The sequence below is a fragment of the Theropithecus gelada genome, chromosome 1, assembly GCF_003255815.1.
Source record: "Theropithecus gelada isolate Dixy chromosome 1, Tgel_1.0, whole genome shotgun sequence".
Taxonomy (NCBI): domain Eukaryota; kingdom Metazoa; phylum Chordata; class Mammalia; order Primates; family Cercopithecidae; genus Theropithecus; species Theropithecus gelada.
In genome coordinates this window covers 24209849-24222812 of record NC_037668.1, presented here as the reverse complement: position 1 = coordinate 24222812, position 12964 = coordinate 24209849, and the positions used below count along the sequence as shown (strand labels likewise).

General features: G+C 36.5%; 1 protein-coding gene across 1 annotated transcript in view; it reads left to right on the top strand.

The window, feature by feature from the left end:
- The first annotated feature begins 1295 nt into the window (after positions 1-1295).
- The window catches only part of SPTA1 (spectrin alpha, erythrocytic 1), a 76342-nt gene continuing 64673 nt past the window's right edge, over positions 1296-12964 (top strand). The window contains exons 1-8 of the mRNA XM_025397152.1: positions 1296-1525; positions 2667-2906; positions 4490-4615; positions 6399-6539; positions 7336-7482; positions 9521-9654; positions 10222-10366; positions 11753-11907. Coding sequence (XP_025252937.1) covers positions 1502-1525; positions 2667-2906; positions 4490-4615; positions 6399-6539; positions 7336-7482; positions 9521-9654; positions 10222-10366; positions 11753-11907 — 1112 coding nt within the window. The 5' untranslated portion in view covers positions 1296-1501. The remainder of the gene's footprint in view (positions 1526-2666; positions 2907-4489; positions 4616-6398; positions 6540-7335; positions 7483-9520; positions 9655-10221; positions 10367-11752; positions 11908-12964) is intronic.

Here is a 12964-nt window from a genome sequence, read left to right as displayed (position 1 = left end):
TAAGGCACTATTCACAATGGGCCATACAATTTCTTTGGTCACAAGGTTATCACATATTTGGCATTCTTGGTAAGATGATTCTGGAACAGGGAAACAGAATAAATAATGTTGATGGATAAAGAGAAGATTGACTAAAAAAATGAGGAGCAGAGTGCCATGATAGTCATATTGATATGGATTTGACTATTTAAATACTTTCAAACCAAATAACCATAGAATGAAACTTTGTTTTTTAGTTTTCTCATATAAAATGTTTTCTCATATAAAAATGGGTATGATAATACCTGCCTCACAGAATTTTTAATGATTAGAAATTAATGTAAATTGATCATGTTAATATGTAAATATTTCATAGATGTTGGTTGTTTTCTCTTAAAGATAAAATAATTTCCTCTCCTTATCCCAACTTCAGGCAAATATTCCTCAGTGCATGTGTTATAGTGCAGTCTCTAAAATTATATTCCTGCCTTTACTACTAAATTTGACTTGAATATAATGAAACTATATGGAAAAGTAAAGTAATCCAGACTTTCAAGAAGAGAATGTAAAGGACTCTCAGTTTTTCTGTGTGAGGACCAAGAACAGAGGAAACCACAAATGTAGAATCAAAATCTTCTCTTGTTGATCATGGAAGTTAGATTATTCAAGTTGTATTTATGCTGGAATGAAGTATGGCATGGATAGCCCCACTGGCTTGTAGAGAGGTCTAAGAGCACCCCACTATTTTCTTTTTCCTTGTTTGTTTCACTGTTGTAAATTAGTCTAAAATAACTATGCCTATGGAAAAAAGTCTACCTCCTTTTGTTCTCCATTAAAATTAGTACATAAAATATGATAATTTGTACCATATATATTAGAAGTCAGCCATATTTTCAACTTTTTTGTGACATCATTAGTTTTCAAATAAGGTATCCTAATTTTTGTTTTACAAAATATTAATGAACACATCGTATAACTTTTTTTGTTCCTTCCATTTAAATGATTAAGGGTACAACTAAATCAGATTTTTAAATACCAAATTGATGAGGTTAGAAATAAAATCTTACTTTGTGAAAGACTCTACAGAAAAAGCCAGGATAATTCATTGACCTAAAGGCTGTCAAAAATCTGCAGTTGAGTTGGATGAAGTTGTTGAACTGTATTTCCAGCAATATATGGGGTTTTTCCCCTAAGTTTTCATCCAAAAACCTTACTTTCATTTTTTAAGTCTTATTGAGTAACTTTGAGAGCCAGAGCCTCCCAAAACTGCTGAGTCACCCAGTATCTGCAATAGTTAGCAGTTGCCTCAGCTGAATATGTCTTCGAAAGATAATGTTGATTGTGTGTGGCTGGTGAGATTCTAGGACCAAGCAAGAGGTGTTCCCCCCTCCCCCACATACTTAACGTTTCTGTATTTCTATTTGAATTCAACTAGACAGTTCCATCTGAATTATTTCTCTCATTCTCTCTCTCTCTCTCTCTGACACATTTTATCTTGCCAGGTTCTAAACCTTTTGGAAAAATGGAGCAATTTCCAAAGGAAACTGTGAGTACATATTTCTCTTCCATGCAATTAGTCACTAATATTATTAGGAAAGGTGTCTCCTTTAAACTTTCTATACTATCTTTCCCAAGAACATTAATCATTACTTTTGCTTTTAACAAGTAGATAATTTTAATTTTAACTATTTTTTGTGAACAATAACCTTGAGCTTATGTCTGTGCAACACCAAGACCCAGTAATGACTTAAGTCTGTTCCCATAGAGAATAAGTAGGGAACTTGAAGCAAAATAACACCTGGTAACAACATGAGTCTCCATGGAATGATCTAATTCTATAGCCATGCCAGTAATGGCAATTCGCAGAGTAGCAATTAGGAGGAATAACAGGAGATTAACATTTAAACTCTATATTAAACATTTTGGCTGAGGTAAGCTAGGGAAAATGGTATCCATATCCGGATGAATGAAGGTGAACCCTATGGTGATTTTGCTGGATATTGTCACAAACAGATTGGCTCCCTCTCTGGGAAAAGGATACTTATATATTATTTTAGAGTAAAAGGTTGTATATTTCAAAAATCAATTGCAGACATGCTAATAATTTGAAATTTGTGATAATTGGGTAGAAGATGGCTGAACTTTTGATTTATAGTGTTTGTGAGTAAAGCAAGTAAAGAGTAAACAATATATGAGCTTTATTTTTAAGTATGAAGAAAAAATTTTCAAACTATTGCATATATCATTAACTAAATTAATTGCAAGTCATTCTTAATTATTCACTAAATTAAGTTAAAAATAATAAGCACTTCTCAATGCCTTTTTAGCCCTTGAAAGCAATAACATTGTATTTCTTTTTATCTATCTGAAATTCTGTGATTTTGCTAACTTAAACTTGCTGCATGATCAGTTCAATTTAATTCTATCTCTAGAACTTAAATGCTAGCACAAATTTATATAAAAAATGGGGAGAGTCTTCTGGATAATCAAGAATTTTTAACCTAAACAGTAGCTATATCAGGTTAAAAGTTACGTAAATATACTACAGCTTTTCTAACACCAGTCCCTATAGACTTCAGGATATCTGAATCTAGGTCCAACATGAGTAAATGCCTTGGCACATATAAGTGGGGCAACACGTTAAGTATTTGAGAACTAGAAATTAACAGAATATTTTTAACTTGCAGGTTGTGGAGAGCAGTGGGCCAAAGGTTTTGGAAACAGCAGAAGAGATCCAGGAGAGGCGTCAGGAAGTGTTGACTCGGTATCAAAGGTTCAAGGAGCGGGTCGCTGAGAGGGGTCAGAAGCTTGAGGATTCCTATCACTTACAAGTTTTCAAGCGAGATGCTGATGATCTGGGGAAGTGGATCATGGAGAAAGTCAATATTTTAAATGATGAGAGCTATGGAGACCCAACTAATATACAGGTCACTCACTTCTCTTGATTGCCCCAGAGCAGACCCTAAGATCTCTAGAGAAGGAAATAGGTTTTTCTTTATATTAATGTTAATGGGTATGTGTGGGTACAATTAGATTCCATTTAGAAACAAAAATAAGTCAGTGGAGTGGGAAGTTAAAGAATTGAATTAAGAGAAAATCTAAAAGTGCATTTTCTCTTATGAAGTTGGAGAAATGAGACTGAGAAAATAAGAATCAAACAAAAAGCGGCAGCTTTTCAGTTATTGAAAGCACAGAAGAGTTTATTACAATGAACTTCTATTCAGAATATACATTTTAAAAATCATTAACCAAGGATATTGTTTATTGATAAGGGCATAGGATACTTTACATATTTTCATGGTGAAGCATTCATTAATGCCAAAAGTAAAAAATTACATCATTTTTTTTTCAGATCCAGCACAAACATTATGGTAATGTAAGTGTATATCTGGTTAACTGTAGTGGAAGTGATGTAACAGAAAAATTAGGCTATCTGTTAGAAACAGTAATTCTGCCTCTAAATAGTCCATGTCTTCAACTTCATAAACATCGGATGTTATTTGCAAAGGAGATTTATTCTATATAGAATTTGATGGTTATAATACTCATCCAAAATTGATCTACAGGCAAAACAGCAACTGCTAAATCAAGAAATTTCTGACAAACCATGTGATTTTTGATAATTTGGACATTAAGAAGGGAAATAGGGTGAAGAGTCATCAATGCTTCTGAAGCAACTGTTCTCCACTCTTCTCAGAAAGATAAATTAGATTTTAGTTAACCTGGTTAACTCAATTGCTATTCATGGCTCCTAAGTATTTCCTAAAATGTTATTCATGGGTCTCAAGTTCTAATGACAGGTTTCAGTAGAAGTTTGGTGAAAGCTCCTACCCGATTCTGATCACCTAAAATTATAGCATGTGGTGCCTGTTCTCCACTCCTCTCAGAAAGATGAGTTAACCAGAGGGTTTTTTTCCCCTCAATTGCTATTCATAATTCTCAACTTCAAAGGAGAGGTTTCAGTAGAAGAAATTTGGTGAAAGCGCCTACCCCTTTCTGTTCACCTAAAATTATAGCATGTGACATTGTCATAATCAAAAACAATTGATTTGTACAGGAAACACCTAGAACAAGAGCAAAATAATGTGCTATATTGAATGGATCAATTTATAGATTACAAGAACAGGCACAGCATGAAAAAAAAACTCTCAATTTTTTTAAAAAAAGTTATTATAACTATCATCTTTCTCATTGTGCTCTACTTTGAAAAAAAATCAGTTATTCCTCTTTCCTGATGAGGAAGGACACTGTGTGTTACACCCTTTTATTCCTATGGCAGTCTATTGAGCCTTTAAAATAAGGCTCGGCATAGGTCATAAGGCTCAACATAGCTCAGAATAGTATTTACTGAAAACTTCCTAAAGCCAGTAGGGACAGGAAAACACTCTTTATGGCCTCTAACTGAGTCTGGGACCTTTTGAGAACCTGTGTTCAGTGGCTCTACATAGAGTGAACATTTCCCGTGAAGACTCTGCTTCACTAGCCAAAATCTCTGATTTCTAAACTTTAGGGGAAATATCAGAAGCATCAATCCTTTGAAGCAGAGGTGCAAACAAAATCAAGAGTCATGTCTGAACTGGAAAAAACAAGGGAAGAACGATTTACTATGGGTCATTCTGCCCATGAAGAAACGAAGGTATGTGTATGGGCCCTTGAAGAAGTTTCCAATTATTGATTATGTTATCAGGGTTTTAACTGATTATATGAGATATAAACCTTGAGGTGACTGGCTTGTACCCAGGACTCCTGCCTCTTATCTTCCCTTGAGGTTGAGGCAGAAACAACGATGGGATATCCTTGTGTTTCTTGGGGTGAAGAGAGCTGTGATATGAAAGCTGTCATTAAAGGGCATAAAATTCCTCCTATAACATTGCAGGATAATTTGGCTCAAGATCAAGCCCTCTTAAACCTATTCCACATTGCCCTGATCAATTAATTTCTTCCAATGTTCTTTCTAATTACTTCTTCTAACCTCAATGTCCTTGTCTCTTAACTTCTCCAAACAAGGAATGCTCTCTCGTTTGAATGTTTTCCAAAATATTTTTCCTTTGGCTATAGTACCTCTTTCTTTTCATACCCCATATCCTATGACTACTATTGCATCTCTCCAAACTATCCCTTCTTATTACTTCTAAAAACTCCTAAAATGTCATGTATTCAGAAAATTTCCTCTGAACATCTAGAACTGAAGATCATCACTATTTCAATAAGCATTCATACTCTGTAACCTATTATTAATGTAACAGCTATTTCTGGACTTAATCTATAAACTCTTCCAAATGTTGGTGCTAATATCATCAATTCAGTATTTTTGTGTGTGAGTGAACTTTTTACTGTTTATGTATTTTTTAAATTGTGAAAACAAATTTGCATTATATATCTTAAAACTGGGTGTGACTTTTCTATATACAGCATAACAATTCTAGCCCATTCTGTCATCAAAATATGGTCAAGGAACACAGATTTTAGCCAGCATAGAATCTTATTTTAAAGAAGAACTCATAAAAGAAAAATTTCAAAACTAGTTTATTTGTGTATAGTAGGACTAACTTTTGTATTATGCACAGTTTTGCATGTAACCAGCATCTACATTAATTAAAATATTTGAGAAATGTTTGAAACATCTTCATTTTTGTCAGAATCACTGGGGCTATAGCAAATGGTACCATTGTAGTAAACCCTACAGACATATAGGGTACAATGGTACCATTGTAGTAAACCCTACAGACATATGTCTTAGGGTTTACATTGTAGTAAACCCTAGGACATATGTGGTCCACATGCTTCCCAGAGCAATGGAGTAGTTGAAAAATATAAGATTCTTGAAGATATGACATAGGCAGCAATTTCAGTTATATAAGACCGCTAATACATAAAATTCTGAGTTAATCTGGCATTCAAAGCCCTCTGTAGAGTCTCAAACTGTATAGTCCCCAAACACTCTTACTGCTTTGGTGCCAATGATTTCCTTATAACTTACAAAAATTATATCTCTAACACTTTCTGGCAAACAATTCATGCTAAGTTTCTCCTATGCCTTTGCCATTGCTGTGGCTCTTCTTAGAACATGCTGGGCTTATTATTGACCTGTCAAAAATCTTTCTGCTCCATAAGGCTCAGTTCAAATGAACACTTTTCCATGCTTTCTTCCTCCTTCCCATCTTATTGTTTGTAATTATTCCATCCTTTAAAACTGCAAAGCATTTTTACAAAATGTTCTTATGTAAGATCACATTTGGCTTGGCTTATTAGCTATTTCCATATATCTATCCTATTTCCTCTTTTAAATATATGTTGAGCAACTAATGCATGAGTAACTGAGAGAAGAATTTTTATCCAGTCTCTTTCTGCACAAGTCTCTGAGTGTTTCCCTGCTCACAGTGTCTGTGGCTGAGTGGTTCTGCCCCTGTTTCCTAAAGGCCCATATAGAGGAACTACGCCGCCTGTGGGACCTGCTGTTAGAGCTGACCCTGGAGAAGGGTGCCCTGTTGCTGCGGGCCCTGAAGTTCCAGCAGTACGTACAGGAGTGTGCTGACATCTTAGAGTGGATTGGAGACAAGGTACAGAACTTAAAATAGCAATCACATAGGGCCTCCCACTCCTCTATCCCAGGTACCCCATAGCACATTACTACAGACTACTCACAAGGAAGTCAGGATGTCTGTTCCTGGCCTTTGTTCTTTGGAACAAGAGGAAATTGAGGCCAAAATTTAGGGGTATCTGGAGGTTAACATTGTGTGGAAGTAAGTCTGAACATATGGATCTGAATACGAAAAAGGCATGACTTACACAAAGACCATGCAATGAAAGATAATGAAGCTCATCCCTCTTCCACTTCCATGATTTTTAACTACTTCTATATTTTTGCTCTGTCTCTGGGGTCTGGCCTAGAGTATTGACAGCTCTCTCTCTAATCCTTTGTGTCTCAGTGCCTGGAATGATGGATGGTTTCATTTTTCTGAATACTTAAGTAATAATTTAATACTTAGGACTAAAGATTTAGATAAGCAAATGCCTAACAAAATACTTTCACAGATACTGAGTATGTTGAATTGAGTAGAAACAGGGTGCATTTATCCCTCATGTTTCCAAACACAAAAGGATACTTTCAGGGTCTCTTGCCAATAATGCCACAAACTCACTAAAGAATTGCCCAAAAGAGCACTTCCCCTTGTGCCAAGGTGCTACCTTAACACATATACTTCTACTGCTGGCCTTTCCCAGGAGAGCTTCTCCCAATCTCCCCCAGTATCTCCATTTGAGTTATCCTGGGAATGCAAGCAGGGGTTTTGAGTTTTTGACCTACAGAAACTCCTAAATATTTGCTGGCAACTCAGTAAACGCATGTGTCTACAGGAGGCTATAGCGACATCAGTGGAGCTAGGTGAAGACTGGGAGCGCACAGAAGTTCTGCAAAAGAAATTTGAAGACTTCCAAGTGGACCTGGTAGCTAAAGATGGGAGAGTTGATGACGTGAACCAATATGCCAATGAGTGTGCCGAGGTGAGGTGGGAGCAAAATATTCACTCCATGAAAAGGGTTCTGATCCTTAAGAATAACTTCTGGCCATCAGTAGATGGGATATGAGGGAGATGGGGCATTGTGAGAAAATAGAGACTGGCATGTCCCTGGAGTAACATACTCTGAGCAGTTTCCTTTTCTCTCTGGACCCACCCCTTACAAGTCTATTGAAATGGAAGATTGAGAGAGAAAGAGAGAGTGTGTTTGGGTGTTTGGAGGAATTAAATACACAACAGGCAGCAAAGCTATTGCCATTTAAATAGCTCCTGTACCATGCAGTACACTGATTACTCATGTTAATGGGGCACCGTTTCTTCATGAAAAAAGCACAAAAATAAAGTAGCAGAGCATATAAAATAATGTTGAGCTATCATTATTTATACATATATGTGCATATGTAATATCATTATGCAAGATTATTTGGGAGAATTGAGGAAGGAAAGGAAGCAGTTTTACTTTTATTTAAGAAAATACTTGAGTTTGTGATGTGTGTGTGTGTGTGTGTGTGTATATATAAGTTTACATGTATATGTAAGTATATATATGTAAAATAAATAAACTCCAACTGTTATCTACATTTTGCTTTTCCATTTATAGTTTCATTATGATTGCAGCTCTATGGTGAGAATGATTGTCCTGACTTAATAAAAAGAAGACTTCAGAATGAATGAGTACTGGAGTAGGAAAAATAACCTATATTTTCCTATTTGTCTTTCAGGCCATATTTCCAGTAGTTTCTCAATTTTCTATCTCCATCACTTTTCTCTTGCTGTGGAAGTTTTTCATTTATCTATTACTGTCTAACTAATCAAGAAACTTAACATCTTACTTGTTCATGACTCTGTGAGTCAGATGATTGAGCTGCTCTGCTGGGCTGTTTTCCTGATCTTACCTGGCATTTTTATGTGTCTGAAGTTATCGGGTGGCTCAGCTGGGGTGAAGGATCTAAAGTGGCCTCAATCCCATGTCTGGGACCCTGGTGAGGATGATTTGGGAGGATTGAGGAGATCTCTGGGTGACCTCTCATCATGCAGTAGACCATGCTTCTTACATACCTGTGTTACAAGAGTGTGAGAATAGAAAATGAAAGTTTTCTTGAGGCCTAGGTGCTAGAAGTCATAGAAAATTACTTCTCTATCAGTAAGCAAGTTAAAGAGCATCCAATATCCAAGACTTGAGGAAATATACTCGACCTTTTGAAAGGATGAACAGCAAAACAGCATGCCATTTTTTCCAATCTATCACAGAAAGAATAAATCCAGCACAGCTAGATTATATTCTGTGCTCTTGAGTGGGGCCTACACTGCTGTAATAGAAAGAACCATGTACTTGAGAAGGAGAATGTGTCTGGAGAGACTTGGGAATGGGAATGAAAATGGAGAGAAACAGGGACAGGAAGAGTAAGGAGACTTAAGCATATGGGAATGCCTCAAAATTACAAAGTATCAAAACAGACTGATGCTTCTAGCTTAATCTAGTACTCACAGATCTCACTACTTTGGATGGTTTGCAAAAATGCCTGAAATTTCCTGCAAAATCATACGTGAAAGCATGTGTCTATAATTCTGGGAAGAGAGAAATAGCTTTTATTGGATTCTCAAAGGTGTGAGGACCACAAAAAAGTTAAGACTCACAGTACTAATCTTTGAGAAAATAAAGTCATATTTCATAAAAAGGAATTTCCTCTTCTTTTCCTTGGTTTCCAGGATCTCAGGGAGATTTCAAGCATTGACAAGGTGGAGCTCTCAAAATAACACTAGGGCTGGGCAACCTGTCCTAACAGGCTAGTACACTGCTGTGGGCACAGAGGCAACATCTGGCAGGTTATTTTTCTGGGTTTTGGTAAGGTACGTCAAGTTGGGGCTAGGGAGCAGGGCTATGATGAAGTTCAGTGCCCAGCTACAATGGTCAGTTTTCACTTCTGAAAAAGCACGAACCAGCGTAAAATGAAAAGTGTTTGAATCATTTTTAAAATATAATCTCTTCTCTGTATAACTCCGGTGTTGTTTTCCTTTGGCAGGAAAAGCATCCTGAACTACCCTTAATTCAGTCTAAGCAAGAGGAGGTGAATGCTGCCTGGGAGCGCCTTCGTGGTCTGGCTCTCCAGAGACAGAAAGCTCTGTCCAGTGCTGCAGACTTACAGCGATTCAAAAGGTATGGACCTGGCCACTGCTTTATAGAAAACTTTGAAGTGCTTTATAAAAACTGTGTCATTTGTATTAGGCTCTTTCTACTTTTGCTAGCAATTAGTGGTCAACACTTCAAACAAAAGTGGATCATGTACTTGCCTTTGAGACAGCAAAGGAGAGGGTAAAGAAATCTGTGACCCACTCTACGGCCAAGGATGTAGAGACTGGAGATCAAAATAACTAAAAAAGTAGCACCGGTGATTTAGGAATGGAAGCGCTGCAGAGGGAAGGGAAACAGGTTAATAATTAAATGGAAGGTGGAGTTAGGAAGAAGAAAAACATTCGTAAAGAGCTGACCCAGATATGGAGCGTATCTCTAGAGGCTCAGCTGTCAAGAAGCCCAGGACCTTAACATCTCAATAGAAATAACCATTAAGCAAGAACATTTTACATTACTTTTTACTAGTACGTAGGAAGAAAGGGTAATTGCTCCTGGGTCAACTAGGATGGTCCTTGCTGTGAGTTCTGTTGGACCGTTTGCCCTGCAATGCCTGCTGTCTTCTTTGGTTGAAGCTCTTGTTAATATCTGTAGGGATATGACTGACGCCATCCAGTGGATCAAGGAGAAGGAACCTGTACTCACCTCTGAGGACTATGGCAAAGACCTTGTTGCCTCTGAAGGACTGTTTCACAGTCACAAGGGACTTGAGAGAAATCTTGCAGTCATGAGTGACAAGGTAAGGTGCTGTTAGAGAAATGGCTATCCCCTTGAGCTGGAAGAGGCAATCGTTATCTTGCCTATTGCTATGCCTCCAGAGGGCACAGTAAGTTCACTGTTTTCAATGGAGAAGAAATTGCGTGCACTTGGATATTCTTCTTAATTCTAGTTCATAACTAGTACATGGATACTGGATATAGCTTATTTTCATTTGAATTATTTTTATTTAAATATACATATATGTTTTATATTCTCTTGTGTTTTCCTAACTTATTTCACAATTTAAAAAAAAAATATTTATACCTCCAAGGTTGATTCCTAATCTCACTGAGTAAAATACACCGTGGCCAAACTCTACCCTTTCATCTAACCACACTTTGTTCTGTTGCAGCTGAATCCTGATTCTTTTTATACTCAGCAGATCAGAAAACATTTTCTTCTCCTTTTAAAATAAACTTCAAGACACTTAATGCTAAACCTACCTTTAGGTTTCCTTTTAAAACCTGGAAAACCTCAGGCACACTAGAACTTAGAACAAGCCTATTTTCTTAAATGATTTCCATCCTTTACTTCTTCCCTTCGCAAATGTAGCCAGAATGTAAACCAATTGCTACTGAGAGTGCACAGGGGGGGTCAACCTCCAGAAAGATCCACATTTGCTGTAATTTAATTTTAGGCCTATCCCTGTGCCCAGTTTCTGCAAACTTCCACCATTCTACTTTTTCTTTCATTCTTCCTTTTTCTTGTTGTTGTTTTTGGTCTTTTTCCCTAATAATGAATAATAAAACCCATAATTTGACAAATAGTGGTGTTGAAATTCTAATCCCTAGACATCATCTGATTATAGTTGAGTATAATGAAAGGGTTAATAACATGTGAAAAGCCACCCATATCCACATTTTGCCCTAGTAACCCTGCTCCTCAGAGGTTGTCCTGAAAATGATCCAGCATTACTGAAATTTTCTTGGCCTTCTGGACAGAAATATCTTTCTGCCTTCGCAGTAATATTTAGGGAAATGGTATAGAGGAGTAGGGAAGGAAAAACTTAGCTTGGAAGCTTACTCCTGACATTTTCTAGCTGAATGATCTTAAGCAAATAAAATACTTTATCTCTCAGTTTTCACATAAAAGAAAAATAAGAATAATTGCTACTTCATGGTATTATTAAATGAATAATATAAAATGAGAACATTCATGTAAAGTACTTAGCATAATGAGAGATTGAAAAGTACTTAGTGAATTGTAATTATCGATATAGTACATTAGTATATTAATAGAAATCTATTTGTATGTCTATTTCTAAGTTATTATTATTCATATGATTTTTTATACCTCTCCCACAAAGATTTGCCAAGGGGAGTCAAAGTACTAGGATTTCCTACTAGGTTTCTTTTTCATCCCAAAGGTGAAGGAGTTATGTGCGAAAGCAGAGAAGTTGACACTTTCCCATCCTTCAGATGCACCTCAGATCCAGGAGATGAAAGAAGATCTGGTCTCCAACTGGGAGTACATTCGTGCCCTGGCCACCAGCAGATATGAAAAACTGCAGGCAACTTATTGGTGGGAAATCCCTCCCCTTTATTGCTCTACCTATCTCTACAGGGCCCAGATGTAATCACAAGAGCAGAAATAAGAGTAAAGAGGGTCAAATAGCGAGAGAATCAGCTCTCCTGCCTGCTCAGTAGAGACAAAAGATTTAAGTTGAAAGAGGAAGTCCTTTGTGACTGATAAAATATAGTAGTACCCCCTTATCTGTGGTTTCAGTTACCACCAGTCAACCACAGTTTGAAAATGTTAAATGGAAAATTCCAGTAATAAATAACTTAAAAGTTTTACATTGCTTATTATTCTAAGAGGCATGATAAAATTTCTGGCTGGTCCACTTTGTCCCACTGGAAGATGAATCATTCCTTTGTCCAGCACATCCGTGCTATATATCTACTCACTCATTAGTCACTTAGTAGCAGTCTAAGTTATGGATTGACTGTCCTAGTATCACAGTGCTTATGTTTAAGTAATTCTTATTTTATTTAATTGTTCTATTTTTATCATTAGTTATTGTTGTTAATCTCTTGCTGTACCTAATTTATAAATCAAACTCTATTATAGACATATAGGTATAAGAAAAAACGTAGTGTATATAGTGTTTGGTACTATCTGCAGTTTCTGGCACCTGCTGGGCATATTGAAATGTATCTCTCACAAATAAAGGGAGACTACTGTAATCAGCATCCCACCTCCACTCATCTGCAAATTTCCATCTTCCCCTGCTTGTATTATTGTGGGATGCTATGAAGTGGCTCAAAAAGCTTGAAAAGCAACTGAAGAAACATTTCAAAATTCTAGCTCTAGATAGGGAACTGAAAGACATGCAATACAAGCTGAAGAGCATCAAAATAACTTCAGTATTATTTTTTGAATGTGGATTACAAGCTTACAAAAACCCCTAATAGCCAGGCATCATTTAGTATTAATTCTTATGGTTAATCCTTAAATAATCAGAGGACAGTGCTTCTCATATGGTTATGATTTCAAAACAAATGATGAGCATTTAACTTTTTAAAATAGGTAACTGTTTTGCAGCTCTTGTTTCTTATTAACAGGGTTAAAGATGGGC